General features: G+C 44.0%; 2 protein-coding genes across 2 annotated transcripts in view; one reads left to right on the plus strand and one right to left on the minus strand.

Annotated features, from left to right (window-relative positions):
• cacna1aa (calcium channel, voltage-dependent, P/Q type, alpha 1A subunit, a) overlaps positions 1–8986 on the plus strand; it is a gene marked incomplete at both ends in the record, with an annotated part of 85352 nt that extends 76366 nt beyond the window's left edge. Inside the window, 6 exons of the mRNA XM_080044792.1 lie at positions 517–630; positions 2615–2653; positions 5714–5927; positions 6606–6898; positions 8033–8500; positions 8720–8986. Of these exons, the coding sequence (XP_079900918.1) occupies positions 517–630; positions 2615–2653; positions 5714–5927; positions 6606–6898; positions 8033–8500; positions 8720–8986 (1395 nt within the window). The remainder of the gene's footprint in view (positions 1–516; positions 631–2614; positions 2654–5713; positions 5928–6605; positions 6899–8032; positions 8501–8719) is intronic.
• Positions 8987–15011: 6025 nt separating this feature from the next.
• On the minus strand, positions 15012–16143 carry ier2a (immediate early response 2a). Its single transcript, XM_080043403.1, has one exon. The coding sequence runs from the start codon at positions 16041–16043 to the stop codon at positions 15495–15497; it is 549 nt and encodes a 182-aa protein (XP_079899529.1). The 5' UTR covers positions 16044–16143; the 3' UTR covers positions 15012–15494.

The raw sequence follows: 16143 nt of genomic DNA on the forward strand, positions 1-16143 counted from the left end.
ATTGCAGTTTTTACTCAACCTCATTTACTAGCTCAAATGTATTGCCTTCTGCAGCCGGCCAACACATGACCTTTGGACAGTAAATGGGATCCCCTCCGATCCATTCCTGCCGTGACTCACTAGCTCCACCATCTGGCCTATAGATGACATTAAAATATGAATCTTTGCATTTGCTTAAAGCATTTGCTTGTTTTTGACAGCACACTTTGCAAACACAAAATTGGATTTCATGTGGAGTATACAGTACTCCTTATTGTATTGAGGTAAGACCCAAACAACAAATTCCTTTTTGTTTTTTAATTTATTTTACAATTAAAAAACTAAAACAACGAACAAAGAAAAAAAAGTCCCTCTTCGCACACACACATTCACCAAATTCTCCATATGACTACTCTTACCTTTTTCCGAGACCCTCAGTTCTGTGCTTTCCTTGGATACCAAACGTTCCTACATACCCCCCCTACTCCCTGTCAGCTTTCATGGCATCCATCTCCTGCTCTCCTGCTCTGTTTGCAGACGGTAGAGATGAGAGAGCTGGGGCAGGATGGTTACTCGGATACTGAGCACTTTCCACCAATGGAAGGCCATGGCAGGGCCGCTTCCATGCCCCGCCTCCCAGGCGACAACCAAGTGAGCAGCATTCTCACCTTTCCACTCTCTTTCCATTTCCCCCCATTGTCTGTGTTCCATCATCTCCTTTTGTTTCAAAGGATTACACTCGCAAAGGTCTGACATGCTGCTGCCTAAAAGATTTAGCGCCTTGGTTACTTGAATCCATGTTGGAGGATGTTTATTAACCCTCATCCTACCAAGTGGGGTCATTTTTAGACCCCAGATGAAAACATCTTTTCATATCTCGAGGTAATATCATTCCAACTTTCATGACTTAATCAATCAATTCCTTCTTCATGACCAAATATATTTTTTTATTATTAATTTCTGCTTTTTAAAAATACAAATATATTGGGGTCAGTTTGACCCCAGACAAAAACATCCAATTCCATATATGCAGTTTTAACAAATAGAATTATTTATTGAGTTAATTTTTGCCTTAGTTTTGAATTTAAAGTCACACACACACACACACACACACACACACACACCAACAGGGGGAGTATGGGAGCTCTCTGTCATTTTTAAGTTTACATACAGCAAAGTAACTCTAAGACACAGATATTTCCATATTTTTTTTCACATTGAGCAAATCAAATGTAACTCTCCTAAAATGATAAAAATCTGTTGTTTTGTCAATAGTCCATGCATGTAAAATAGGTCAGTAGGATGAGGGTTAAGTCCATGTTGACACATGCATACTGCCCCTGGTGGGGTTCTGGGCAAAGGTCACATTTTTGAAAACATCTCTTTATGTCCTGCCAAAGAACAACCAAAAATGTGATTTCCATTTAAGAGGATATGCAATCATGACAATATTTCTTGCTAAAACATAGAAAATGTTTTGCTGAAATGTTGACCTCCAAACTTGAATTCAAACAGGCTATAGCGAGGCAAAGTCAGACCTTCTGCTCCTTTTCTCTTCTTCTCCTTTTGTCCTCTTCCCTTCATCTCATCCTGCACCTGCATGGACGTTGTTAACTGTGGTTGTCCCATTCCCATCGAACACACACATCCATTGTTTGTATATTCTTTCATATCCCGGTGAGTGCTCTGGTTGTCATATTCACAACATATTCATAAATACAAATGTACACACACACACACATACACACACACACACACACACACACACAGTTTACACCCACCCCATTATTTTTTCTTCTTTCAAGACCCTGATTTATTTGAGTTTTATTTTTGTGATTGGACTAAACTGTCTCTTCCTTTCTATCAAAGGTGTGAACTGTTTTTGAATATTGGGGGCACATTTTTTCTACGAGGACGACTGGAAAAAGCATGAAAGTGTGTGCTTGCGTGCGTGCGTGCGTGTTTGTGTGTGTGTGTGTGTGTGTGTGTGTGTGTGTGTGTGTGTGTGTGTGCGCGTGCGTGCATGTGTGTGCGTGTGCGTTGTGCATATATGTTAGCTCTGCAGTTCTTACGTGTTCTGTTCTCACACTGTTCTCTGTTCCCTGAAGCTCACACTGTCACTCTGTTGTCTGCCATAAGAGATGTACATTTTGATTGTGTGCGTGCGTGTGACAGTCCCGCACATCCATTTGTATGTGTATTTTGCTGATTGGTGTCATTGTTGCTGTGGTGACCGTGCTGTCGTTGATTGAGCATTATCATAGTGACCTTGTCTATAAAACCTTGTTTGGGCACCAGCCACCCCCAAGTGTCTGTGGTAAGTGTTCCTCTTCCATGCTCACTGCTGCTTCGGTGTCTGATCAGACTCTCCCTTCCCTCTTTCTGTCTATCTTTTTTCCTCTCCTCACTGTGCCCCTCCCCCCATATCTGTTTGGGTTAAATCTCCACCTAACACTCTTTACATGTACTCCTCTCTCCCCTTTTCTCTTTAATTGTGTATCCATCCATCCATCCCTCACTTCCTTCTCTCCCTCTTCCTCCCCTCCTGGTTCTTGTGTGTATGCTCCATGTCTGACTACACTTTTTGGTGTATGTGTGGCTCTGTGTGTGTGCGTCTTCTCTGTGATCATATTAGCAGCGGAGGAAAGGGAAACAACGTGGCAGTAACCTCAGTGTATGTACCCTGTCTACCCTGTCTTGTCTATCTTTCTCTTTCTCTTTTTATATTTCTATCGCTCTCTCTGATTTTTTACCTCCCTTTCACTCTCACACAGAAACGTTTTTTTTTCTCCCTCATCGGTTATGTCTCCATGTGGTGCCGTAATCATGGCAGGGGTTTCTTTAAAATATTTTAGAATAACCTTTTTCGGCATGACCTAATCGGATGCCAGCCCAGATTCCAAACATATCCCGGCATCCTTAGCTACTACCTCTCATGCACCTAACACAGCGGGTTTGGAATTAGGCTCAACTCTGCACGTCCCCTGTCATCTTCAACTGTCATGCCACACTGTCTTGTGGCCTTTGAGTCTCTCTCTGTCCCTCTGTCTCTCTCTCTCTCTCTCTCTCTCTTTCTCTCTCTCTCTCTCTGCTACTGCTGCTAGTGCTTTGTTGCTTGATGTCCTCATGCCTGTGTGCTCCTCCATAACGATGTTGTCTTGTGTTTCCCCGGGTCGCCATTATCACCTGCCCACCTGCATGCAATAAATGTGTTGAAATGCTTTTAAATGTGTCAGTGCCTGTGCCTGTGCGTGTGTGTGTGTGTGTGTGTGTGTGTGTGTGTGTGTGTGTGTGTGTGTGTGTGTGTGTGTGTGTGTGTGTGTGTGTGTGTGTGTGTGTGTGTGTGTGTGTGTGTGTGTGTGTGTGTGTGTGTGTGTGTGTGTGTGTGTGTGTGTGTGTGTGTGTGTGTGTGTGTGTGTGTGTGTGTGTGTGGGTAATGATCGGGGGTATACGTGTGTTTGAACAGATATGTTGTTGGGATTCTCAGTGCTACTCCTATGAGGCCAGATGTGGCCTGGTGTTTTATAGACACCTGCCAAACTGTCATCTGTTGATTTTTTTCTAATACCCAAAAACTGGTACACTGGCCAGCAAAAGGACGTAGCACTGAAGTAGCCTGATGTGTGGTGGTGTATATGTACAGGTCAGCAACTTGTGGCAACATAGGCTCTGTCCTGCTGTCCCACCTTAAAGCAGGTAGAGGACTCAGGACAACCCCTATGCGCCTGCATGGCTGGAGGAAAGCACGCTGAAACAGAGCAGAAATAGAGGGGTTTTGTGCAGCCAGGAATGTGCCATGGTCAGGGGATTAAAGGAATAGTTCAGTATATTTGAAATGGGGTTGTATGGGGTCAGTATGCAGAGTCAGTCTGTTTCTTTATGGAGTTGGTGGTCGGCATAATCATTTTAAGGAGTTTGGGAGAGGCGTCGCTGTAGCAGAGGTCAGCATTGAACCTTTACAGAGTGGGACAGCAAGAAAAAAAATATCTCCTGTATATGAATGCTTACCTAAAAAATAAATATAATAAAACATCTTAAATTTAGTAGGCAATTGAACGGATATTTATTTTGTAGGTAGGCATTCATATGTGGGAAAGACTCGTTTTTTGGCTGGCCCCCTCTGACATAGTAAAATGATGACTTCCTCTAAAGCCATGTATAGCCAAAATAAAATGACTTTACTGACCACCATCTCCATAATTTAACAGACTAACTATGCATAAGTACCTCATACAACGTCACTTCAATAACACTGAACAATCCCTTTTTAAGGGTTGTGAGGATGGGAGGACTGTTGCAATTCATACTGACCCTTATATCCCCTTTTTTTCTTTGACAAAGCAAGTATCAGAAGCATGGAAGGCATGGCCATTTGCCATCATCTTTTTTATATATTTTTTTGTGTGTTCCTTTTTGTTCTTATACCTTTTTATTCCTCTCTATAAGGGGTCGTCAGTTGCAGTAGTTTCAGCTCTTATCAGTGGTGACACACACCTATGTGGTGAATTCTTAAAAAATTATTCTCATTCACCTGGTCAACAGGAGAGTCCTAACACAGTTGGGTCATTTCTTAAATTCAACTCCCCGCTGGCAGTAGCTGAGCTAAGACAGAAAATCAAATGTGGAAAATGAAAACAGGACTTTTAAAATAAGCTAAAAGAGAATAAGATGATTTGGATATTAGATGATTAATTACGATCATTGTAAGCTATGTGTATTCATACAGTAGTTAAAATAGTATATTTTTATTTGGATTGATATAATACATCAATTCTGACTCTGAATTTGTAGGGCCAAATAATTGTGATGGAGGGCCAAACTTGTCCCACGGGCTGCTTTTTTGCCGACCCCTATAAACTGTATACAGTTTTTCTATATTTTGAAGTAGCATGATCAGGAGGTTATTACTGATGTGGAAGTGTCTGATATGAGATGGGATGTGGGAGGAAGCAGTACGCTTTCATAGAGATCCAAGAAGCCCCCCACTCATTTACACTCATGCATAACCCCTATAACTCACAGGAAATGCTATGCCTCATCAGAGACTTTGCTTGCGCTACACATAGTAGAGTCTCAGAACTAAACGTCCGGAAATATGCTACACTTCTACTCTTCCCTACAATACAGACTATATAAAATATAGAAAAACTGTACTTGCCGGGTTTTTTATTTATTTTAAAGGAGAAGTAGGTGATATTATTTGTTAATATATGTGTTAAATCTTTCTATATTCATACAGGAATCACTTAAACAGTACAGTATATGTGCAGTTTATAACACAGGTCTCCCAATCATTCAGCTTTGCTGTAGTTGCCAGATAAAATTTCTGAGTATCCCACTAGTTTTTATCCAATCAGGAGACAGAGTGCAAAAGAGAGGCGGGTCTCTGTAGCCATGAACGATGACTCGCTGCTCTCCATCGAGGCACTATTTGACGAAGATGGCTGCGTGTTCATGTGGTTACGCAGGGACGAGGGAGGGGACTGCTAACAGCAGTCACTGACTGTTAGCTCAAAGGACCAGTTCAGGGTCAAACTGTCTGCTTTTGCTCTCCTTTTTTTTGTTGTTGCAAGAGCAGGAGTAAAAGTCCACAACAGATTTTTGCACGTACAGTATATTGCTCTGAAACTTTACTAAATGTAACACAAGCAGAGTCTCTGAAAAGGCTGAAGGGAACGCCAACTTGACAATCAAATAAAAAAACACCTGTCCTTGCGTCTCTTTCCCTCATTAGACTATCAATGACAGCAGTCCCATGAAGCGCTCTGCCTCGTCACTGGGCCACAGCAGGTCTGGGCGTGGCCATAGGGACAAAGGAGGGCCGGAGGACTACACCATGGAGCGCGTGCCCGAGGAGGGCAGGACGTCCAGACACGGACACCGCAGAAAAGACAGGAGTCACCGGGCATCGGAGCGCTCCCTCTGTCGCTACACAGAGGCTGACACGGGTAGGGGAAAGAGATCGCAATACACGCACACACACACACACACACACTCACACAACCGAACCAAGCAATAACATGATGGTTAATGGACAGATGTTGTGTTATTACAGTTGCACAGTGTATAAAGTAAAATTATAACAAAGCAGGAAAAAAAAAATGTATTCAAATTTATTAAACACCCTGCGATAAATGAAAGGTGGAGTCAGAGATTCTGGAGAAAGCTTGTTGTCAAAATCATTTTGTTTAAGATCAGTGAATAGCTCCTCACGAACAGCTATACTTGGTCCCTGTACTGTGTGCGCTTAAATAAATAAAGTGTAAATACACAGCCTAGGCTCTGTAAACGGGTATGTTTAACACAGGGTATGTAAATAAAGAGCCCCACCGTATCTAGCAACATGCCTGTTTACAGAGCCTAGGCTGTGTATTAACACCTGATTTTCTTTCAGCACACACGCACACAATATGTTCAGGTTGTGGATCGTGAGGAAATATTCACTGATTTTAGCAAAAAGGGATTTTGACAACAAGCATTCTCCAGAATTGCTGACTATCACCTTTAGGCACCGTTAAAGTGTGATATCATATTGTTATTTATTTGTCACAGAAATCTTTCATGTTTTTTTTTTCACCACACTTTAAACCCCTAATATAATATAATAACCCTTGTAAACCATCAAGGCCTGGGCACAGACCTGAGCACAACCACCCAGTCGGGTGACCTCACGTCCAAAGACAAGGATCGTGACAGAGACCGCGGCCGCTCCAAAGACCGCAAGCACCACCACCACCATCACCACCACCACCAGGGCTCTGTGGACAAGGAGCGCTACGTGGCCGAGCAGCGCGGGGGCGGCGAGTACGCACACAGGCACTCCCGAGAGAGAGAGCTGGACCAAGACAGAGAGAGAGAGGGGGACCGGCGCTGGTCACGATCGCCCAGCGAGGGTCGCGAGTGCCTGACACACAGACAGGTGGGGCTTCTAGGAACGTGTTGGTGTGCATGTGGTTTGGTCTAGTTTGGAGCAACTCAACCCTGTGTTGTACAAAATGCAGTATAGTGAGAACAATTTTTTAGTGTCATGCTGAACATGTTTTTTAAAAAAGAGCCTTTAGTTTGATGGTGGTTAACCAGTGCCATCACCCAAAGAAAGGCCTTTTTCTGGTGATAAAGAATCACTTTAAAAATAGAAATACTTTGAAATGTCGAAGACAGTATGGACCTTTTAAATGCCAACATATCTACATCTATGTTTGACTACATGCCCACAAATAATCATAACATTATCTCATGTTGTTTTATTAATGTAAATAAATGTAAATATCTGTTCAATTAAGTCACTTTTCCTACAACCTAACAAATATGCATAACATGTATATTTGACTTCTGTCGCCATCTTCCCTGCCTAAATGTTTTAAACTGGCAATGCTCTTTCACATTCCTCTCACTATGTTTCCTTTAATGGCATCCTTTTTAAACACATAACCTACAGCGTTGAAGAATGCCCATTAAAATTGGAAACAAAGGTGTCTGTCTGCCTTTGCAGAAGAACTTATGTGATGCACACAATGTTATGCTACATCTTGAAAGTTCATGCACAACCTGCCCTTTTCAATACTCAACATGTTGCATAAATATAACAGCTCACTCACAGTAAATTAAGACTAAAAACATTTTGTATGTTTAGTCAACCATATTTACCCTGTACCATTTCTTGCTCAGGAAATCAACCCTTTACCCTTTTTTTCTCCTGTTGTTTTTTTCTCCTCTGCGTGACATGTTGCTTCTCTATGTATGGCGCTGTTTGGAATCCCATCTTTTGTATCCACATCCTCCGCTCTGTTACTTTTTGATGCCTTTCATTTCTGCCTTTCTCTCTCCTCCACTCCACTTACATTACGACTGGTGCTTTTATAATTATCGTTGTCGCTGTGATTCTTGTTCTTATCTTTTCTGGACTCTTGCCTTTTTTTATTTTTCTCTGTCTTTTCTCTATTGTTGTTTTACACTCTATCTTTCCCATCATCCTCTACTTTATTCTATGTGTTCTTGTCGTTGAATCTGTGGTTCGTCCTTTTTTATTTGCTTTATTTCACTTTTCGTGTAGGGCAGTAGTTCGGTAAGCGGAAGTCCCGTCCCATCCACGTCGGGGACCAGCACGCCGCGTCGAGGCCGTCGGCAGCTGCCTCAGACCCCGGCCACACCGCGGCCTCATGTCACCTACTCCCCCGTGGTCCGTAAGGCCATGCCCATGCCGGCTGGGGCGCCACAGGGCCGAGGACCCCCTGCCGCAGCCCCAGCCCCCGGCCCCCGACGCTTCTCTCCCGAGCCTGCCCAAGGCCAGGGCCCTCCCCGCCAAGCTCACCACCCCCCACCTCGCTGGGGAGACTCCGGCGGAGTGGGGGGCCCCGTGGAAGGGGATGGCTGCTTTTACAACCAGGACTACCAGGACTATGAGCCCCACCACGAACCGCCTGCCTACGAGCAGAGCGCCATGCAGGGCGGCAACCCCCACCCTAACCCCCATCCCCATCCCCATCCCCATCCCCATCCCCACCCTAACCCTAACCCCCATCCTCATCCCCATCCCCACCCTAACCCCCATCCCCATGCCCATGCCCAGGCCCAGGCCCAGGTCCAGGCCAACCACCCACTGCAGCCGCCTCAGCAGCAGCAGCAGCAGCAGCAGCAGCAGCAGCAACAGCAGCAGCAGCCGCATAATCCCCATCCCCACCCTCTCCCGCCCCCCCAGCCACACCCTGTCAATAACCCCCATCCTCACCCTCATCCACAGCCCGCTCGCACCTCACCCAGGACTGCCCGCCACGCGCCCCCTCCCACAACCGCCCTGACGGGGCCGGTGCAGGGCCAGCTGCAGGGCCCCGCCGCCCAGCGTCGCCTGCCCAACGGCTACCGCTCCTCCTCACCTTCCACACATGCCCACGGACCACCACACACCGGCCCTCACAAGGTCCCCCCTCCTCCAGCCGGGCACCCGAGGGGTCCCCGCAAGGGCCTGCATGAACCCTACAGCGAGACGGAGGACGACGACTGGTGCTAGCCTCTGGGGAAAAAAAGGGGGAGGGGGGAGGAGGGGACATACGGAGGAAAAATAATTGATAAGATGGACCGAAAGATGAAGATTAAAGAAGCTCTGAGCCAGAGCACTGACTGCCAAGAAAAAGAAAACAAAACACGATTCTTTCTTTCTTGTCTGTTCAATTTTTTTCCTCGTCTCCTCCACTGCTTGGCATGTCCCAGGGGACTCTGGGCTGCTTAATGGGGCCAGGTATCAGGATGAAGGGATGGAACAAAAATGCAGAAAAGTCAGGATATCTAGAGAAACAATATGATGTAAGAGGAGGTAACGAACCACCTCCATGTTCTGCTTGCATTGTTGTTGCATTCAGCCCTTGATGCCAAATAAGACCGACCTCGAGCTGCAGTTTGTAAGGATGCGAGCAGGAAGGGGTGATGGACACTAGTTTCTGTGTGTCTTAAATTATGCCTCTGGCACTGAGCTACAGCCACTTACAAGATGTCAAGAGTTGCGACTCGACAAAAGAACGACCACTTTCTTTTTCTTTTTTTTTGGGTTGCTTCTCAAAGCTAACTTCAGTTAAATTAGCTGCAAAAAGAATCAAATCCAACCCTCCCAGCCACCAGTTGAGTATTGATGAGTTTTATCATCTGTGTTTTTAAATAAGAACAAAACTGACAATGAGCCCTCCACCTGTATGAGGTGAGATGGCAAAGGGGGGTGGGGAAGTTGTGGGGGTTGTTGCAGGGGGTTGTCGAGTCCCTCAGTCGATGTCTGGAGGACAGAAGGGTGTGACAGGGATGTTTACCCCTGTCTCTGGAGCACACCCTCCTCCCAGGAACAAACAATGTTACTAACCTCGACCTACGACCGATGAGAGAAGACAAAGTAAAAAAAAAGTGGAGATGGGTGTCAGAAACAAAAAAAACAAAACCAATAACTGTTTTCTGCAGTATTTCTTCTTCTATTCCTGCTTCTTCTTCCTCCTCCTTCTCTTCTACTTCTTCAAAACATTGAAGCTTGAATCTTCTGTTGCACCCCCACATGGCTTCGTTTTTAGACTTGCGGAGTTGTACACCCTATGAAATCCTGCATGAATGATACAAAAAAATAATAATAATAGCAACAATGAGAATCTACTGTATGCGGGGGGGAAACCTTTTATGGTCATTTTTGTTGTGGTCCGTAGGGTTTCTCTCTTTTTGGATGAAATGCCTTTCTGTTTTTTCTCTTTCTCTCTCACGCTCCTCTGTGTGACATTCCTCTGTCTATTCCTAAATGTACTCTCAAATCAAGTGACGGAAGGCTACAGGGAGATTGGATAGATCTATCTAGAAGGCACAAAACTATTACTTTTTGCTTGCTTGTCTGTATGTCCTGTGCCAGATGCCTGCCACTGACACAGGTGGAATTGCACCTTTCTTTTGTGTAAGTAACTTTTTGTAACTACGATGATAAACCTAAAAAAAATATATACTGGGAAGCAGGGTAAAGTGGGAGAAAGGGCGTGGTGACTGTCCATATTGGTGATTAAGTCCGACAAATCAGTTCCATCTCAAAGTCTTCCAGGGTTTGGGGTTAAAACAGAGAGACATCAGATTGAAAGAGAGCAATAGAAAGGCGGTGGAAGGAGAGAAACTCTTCATCTATGTTTTGTTTTTCTCGGTGTGACATAGAAAATGGATTGACGGATAATATTATGACTTTCAGTGATCATTCATGATGATATTTCTAATGAGACGGATTCTCCATATTTTGTATTGTGTTCTGTTCTGTGTGTTGGTTTCATTTTGAGCTATGAGCTATTATCATTTTTCCAACCCTAGAGGTGAAGCTTTCACCCATCGTTGCATTGTCGGAGAATGAGTCTGCAGCACGGGGAGCATGAGTCAGAGATATCCACAAAGCAGTCAATAGGTCTGTGTTTCTTGTCACTCACTGTCAATGTTAAGGATTATATAGAATTTAAACGGTAAGGATGGCCTTGATTGAGAGCCCTTTTTAAAAAATCACAAAAATAAACACTGCAGGTCCATACCGGTTTCTGTATTTGAATGGGTGAGTTTCACCACCACTTGTGACCTTCCAGTGGTGCCGCTTGACAAACAGCGTCCCTCTAGTTTTGGTACACCTCTCCCTTTACTTCACTTCTGATTTTAGAATTGTTATAAAGTATCAGTGCACCAGAAGTACAGCTTAACTCATTCTCTCCCCTGTGGACCACCTCGTCTGTGTTCACCATGTGTAAACACAGGCTACTGAAATGCACAGTGCCACAGTTCAGAAGGGTTGGAGAAAAGATGTCTCGGCCATTTCTTTCTGTGTCTTTCTCTGTGTGCCTCAAACTAACACTTGTCACTAACGCACACCACTGTCAGCCCCAAAATAATTCTGATTACTTTGACTTATGTGTTTATTTGACCTGCGTTTTACCTGGAGGCCTATCACATGTTGACCAGAGAATGCACCGAAAAAAGAAAAAAAAAAGAAAAAAAACTGCCTATTAGTGTCTTTCCAACCTCAGTGGAATGTCACGGACAAGAATTTTTTCACGTCACTACACTTAAAATCAGAAAGCACACTAGGTATGTAGCCCCTGTGTGTGGTGTGTGTGTGTAATTTGGTTTTATTGCATGTGTGTGTGTGTGTGTGTATGTACATGGGCGAGTGTGTATCTGATCAATTTTGGCATTTTGTTTTTGTGCTTGCTTTTCTTTCTATTATTTGTCTCCAGAAATCCTTTTGAAATTTCAAGATGTTTTGGTTAAATCACTGTTACAATCTTTGACTTTGTGTGAATGTGTGTGTGCGTGTGTGCGTGTGTGTGTGTGTGTGTGTGTGTGTGTGTGTGTGTGTATCTGTTGTCAGTAATTCCACTGAATGAAACATGCAAAGCCCCGAAACATTCACTGTCCATCTTTGTGTCTATGCTGCAGTGACATCCACTAACACGCTGATTAACCACACAAAGTCTTCAAAAGCAATGTAAAGCCGCTACTGAGAAAAAATATGTTTTTTTAAGTACAAAAGATTTTAAAAAAGGAAAAAATATCTAGTTCCAGAAATGCATGTGCTATGTGCATGCCACACCGTGGGTTAACAGTCATCTTCAGGACATAAAAGAAAAAGCAGATTAATGAATTCAGAGGAATAAAAAAAAAAGATATATAAATAGATAGATGTTTTTAAAAAGCAATGTTTCCTTTTTTTCCTTCTATTTTTGAGAACAAAAAAGGTTAAAAATGACAACAAAAAAAGTCTAAAGAATAAAAAAACACAAGAGAGACACTGGTGCGTCAGTCTTGTTTGTTTTCTTCTGTGACATGGGGTTGAGGCACAACACAGCCATGTTCAGGACACCACAAAAAAAGAACTGTTTTTAATGAAAAAATAAATATATCAACAAAGAAAAGAAAGTGCAGTTCGGAAGATGGTGTTTTCTCTTGTGGGGATCAGGGGGGAGCAGGAGCTAGCCAAATCAGATGATGTGCTCATTCAAACTGGCTGTGGAACCTTTGATCTCTCACTCACTCCCTCTTTTCTCTCTCTCTCTCTAACTCTGTCTCTATCACACTCTTATCTGTCACACTCTCAACCTGTCTCACCGCTATTTCTACCAGTGCATTTTGTAATTCCAAACAGAACTCTTCCTAAAGAATAAAATCCAGAGAGAATGCACACTGCTTTGCCTCATTTATTGTCCATATTATTGGTGTGTATGGCTCATATCGGGCCTTTAAGGTGCCCTGTGTTTTCTTGCATACAAACAATGGTTAATCAATAAGAACAGCGCCATCTAGGGTCACACATTCTGACAAGTCACAGCTTTTGGTGCAACACCGGCTTGCTTGCTGAAACGTAAATAACTGGTTCACGATTGGGCACCAGCTCCGATCCCGGCCCTTAAAGGGATAGTTCAGTATTTTTGAAGTGGGGTTGTATGGGGTACATATGCATAGTGAGTATTTTACCATATGGAAATGGCTGTCAACTCATTCATGAAAAATAGTTTGGGGAAGACGTGTCTGTAGCAGAAGTCAGCCTTGTATTGTTTCTGAGTGGACCAGCAGATTTTGCTAAAATGCCCACCTAAATACTGTATCCTTTAATTGTACACTCAATGTAGGATTTCTTCAATGCTGATTTGCAGACTGGTACGCTGCACTGCACTAACGCAAGCTGGCGTAGTAATATTTGGCCGAACACGCTTGTAAAAAGTTAAAAAATAAATGGCTGACTGCCAGCGCAGTGTATCAGCAGTGAAAAAATCCTAATTGTAACGTACAATTGAAAGGATGTTAAGTTTTTGGGTAAGCATTTGTACACGTGGAGTAAAAACGTTTTTCAGCTGGCCCCCTCTGCAACAATACAAGGCTGACTTCGAAGTAAGCATTTTACTATTGCAGAGAGGGCAAAAAACGAGTTTTCACCACATATATAAATGCCTACCTACAAAATAAATATCTGTTCAATTGCACAATAAATTTAGGATTTTTTATTATATTTATTTTTAGGTAAGCATTTATATACGGGAGGAAATTTTTTTTTCGGATGGCCCCATCTGACCCTGCTACTGCGACCTATCCCCAAACTCCTTACAATGACTGCACTGACTGTCATCTCCATAGGGTTATAGACTAACTATGCATAAGTAGCCTACCTTATACAACCCCACTTCACAAATCGATTGTAAGTATGAAAATGTTAATTGGTGCAGCTACTGTAACTGAACAAACCTAAAGGTCAGATAAGATAAGTTATCTGTATTATGCAAGTTGCTCTCTGTGACTTCTACTTTTGTGATGCTTGGATCAAGCAGGTTAGAAAAATGCCAAATATCTACTCCTGTATCACATGCTTGGCCATGCAGATTGCATGAATGTGCCAACATGGGGCTCCTGTATGGGAAAAGCAAGGGGGAGAGGAAAAAAAGTTTAAAAACATTGGAGTGAGATAGGCTATACAAGAGAAGGTGAATTTGTGTGTGTGTCTGTGTTTTTAAAACCCCTATGACATGTGTATTTTCGCATGTCCAGACACTCCGGCCCCTCCTCCCCAGCCCTGTGCACACAGACGTGGTGCTCTGGTTTCAGCCGGAAGAATAAGCGGCACAGCAGGGCCTCATGGGGGCTCACACAGCACAGGCACTTCCCCCAACATTCCTTCTTCTGTTGTTAACACCCTCCCCCCCACAACACTAGTGAATCCCTGTTCCACCCCCGCCACAGTCTGTAGAGGGGCTTTGCATTCCTAAACTTAAAGCCTTCTTCAAAACAAAAGTAAATAAAGGCTCAATTTTATATTAAGGTTAAGAACGTTAATGTGTTAAATTCTCCAATGTCTTACACTTAATTATAATTACTCGTCAATGATTTTGATTGACGGCATGAGTTCACTCAAAAATAAAAGTGATTAGTGGTGATTGAGTGCAGATTGGTTGTGACACGAACTGATAAGAGCTCTATAACTCAGATTAAAAACGTGCAGTTATATAGTCCTCTGTAAACGGTGCAATGCCCTAATCTTCCACTACTCAGTGTGTTGTTATTACTGTTTAGTCCCCATTAGTTGTCATTAATCAACACCACAAACAGTTTCAAAGTTTGACATGTGGTACCCTGATTGCGGGACCTGGACCAGTGACAATTGTCATTACAGCAGCCTACTTGGGCCACATTAAAACCCTTCTTGAAGAGCCCCTACTTTTCATTATTCAGTGTATGTATGGTCAGCAATGGTCAGACACAATGGCTCTACGGCTTCCCCCTCCCCTGTTTGAATGGTAATCTCCTGAATTGTCCCTGCTTTTTTTGTCCTGCAAATCACGGTGGGGGTGCGATTTAGTGGGGGAAGGAAGCAAACTTCTTTACAACCAAACCAGCTTCCTGTCACACTCGAACACACCACTTTCAGCATTTTTTTCTCATAGCATGACTGATATAGTACACACTTTGCCCCCTCACCCTGTGTCGATTTATCTTGCAAACATGGCATAGTAACCGTTATGAAGAAAAACACACCAGTCCTTAATATTTTGTACAAAAGATATTTAATAAATACTGAGGTAGTTGTGGTCATTGAATGTTTAACAAATGTCATGCCACATGTTCAGTCATCACCATGTGGACAAATAGTTGACACAATTGTTGTTACAGTTGCAGTTGAGTATAGCAAAAACTTGCTTATCAAACAGTATTGTGTTTATGTTCATAGAGGCAGCAGCTCAATCAAGGCCCCATCCATGTAAAGTCCTTTTACTTTCGCCTTTGGGCAGCTGAAGTCAGTCCCTATGATAGTGAGCTGTGGCCGTCATTACGCACCCAACTGGGCTGCTTTCGTGTCTCCTGGGACATGCCCCGGCTTGTTCACAGTCATGTGTTGGGACTTTTTTGAGTAGGCTATAGGCTTGGTCCACCGTCCCTCTCGTTCAGCCAAACCACTCTGGAGCAGTCCAACTGTGGCAGGCTTCGATGTCTGAAAGTTGATTGCCTTAAATCATTCGCAGGCAGTGTTTTCAAAGACAGTGCTTTCAACACGCTGCAATAGCTCTCTGTATTGGCATGGGGGTTGGAACGGACCGTGCTGCTCCCCCCATTTCACCGCCGCAGTTCACACGGTAGTCCATCAAAACGGTAACAATGAGCTGCTGCTGCTGTTGGTGGTTTTGCTCAAGTTTGGCTTTCTTGCAGGGCAGGAAGTCCGGCTCGACGGCCGCTTTGCCGCGTCTTTTCCTCGACTGTTGCGTGGGGCTTTTCGGGCACAAATTCTCCTTGTTTTCAGCGGCGGGGGCAACCACGACCTCTTCCCGGGGTAGAGGTTTGGGATCCTTGAGCTCCAAATGGGCGCCGGTGTTAACCTCTTCCTCCTCGGCGGGCTGTTGTTGTTGTTGACATGCCAATGAAGGGCCACTTTCTTCCACCGTCGCCTGGGCCGCATGGTACATGTCCCGGGCGGATTTCATCACCATAGTCAGCAGGAGGCTCCGGTGGAGACGCAGACCCCCTCGTTGAGTGCGCGAGCTGTACAGTTTCCCCAATGCCACGACCATGATCCTCTTGGCCTCGGCGCTGACCTCCATTTCAAAGCTTATGTTCAAGTCAACTAGGCCTATAGTCCAGGAGAAAAACAATCAGGGTTTTTTTTTTCTTTTCTCTCGGGTTCAGTCTTTCCCCCTTTGA

This window comes from Ammodytes marinus, assembly GCF_949987685.1.
Source record: "Ammodytes marinus genome assembly, chromosome: 16".
Lineage (NCBI taxonomy): Eukaryota > Metazoa > Chordata > Actinopteri > Uranoscopiformes > Ammodytidae > Ammodytes > Ammodytes marinus.

What these genes read in the sequence shown, in the direction of transcription:
- ier2a (XM_080043403.1), bottom strand. Translation starts at nt 16,043, where the DNA reads ATGGAGGTCAGCGCCGAGGCCAAGAGGATCATGGTCGTGGCATTGGGG.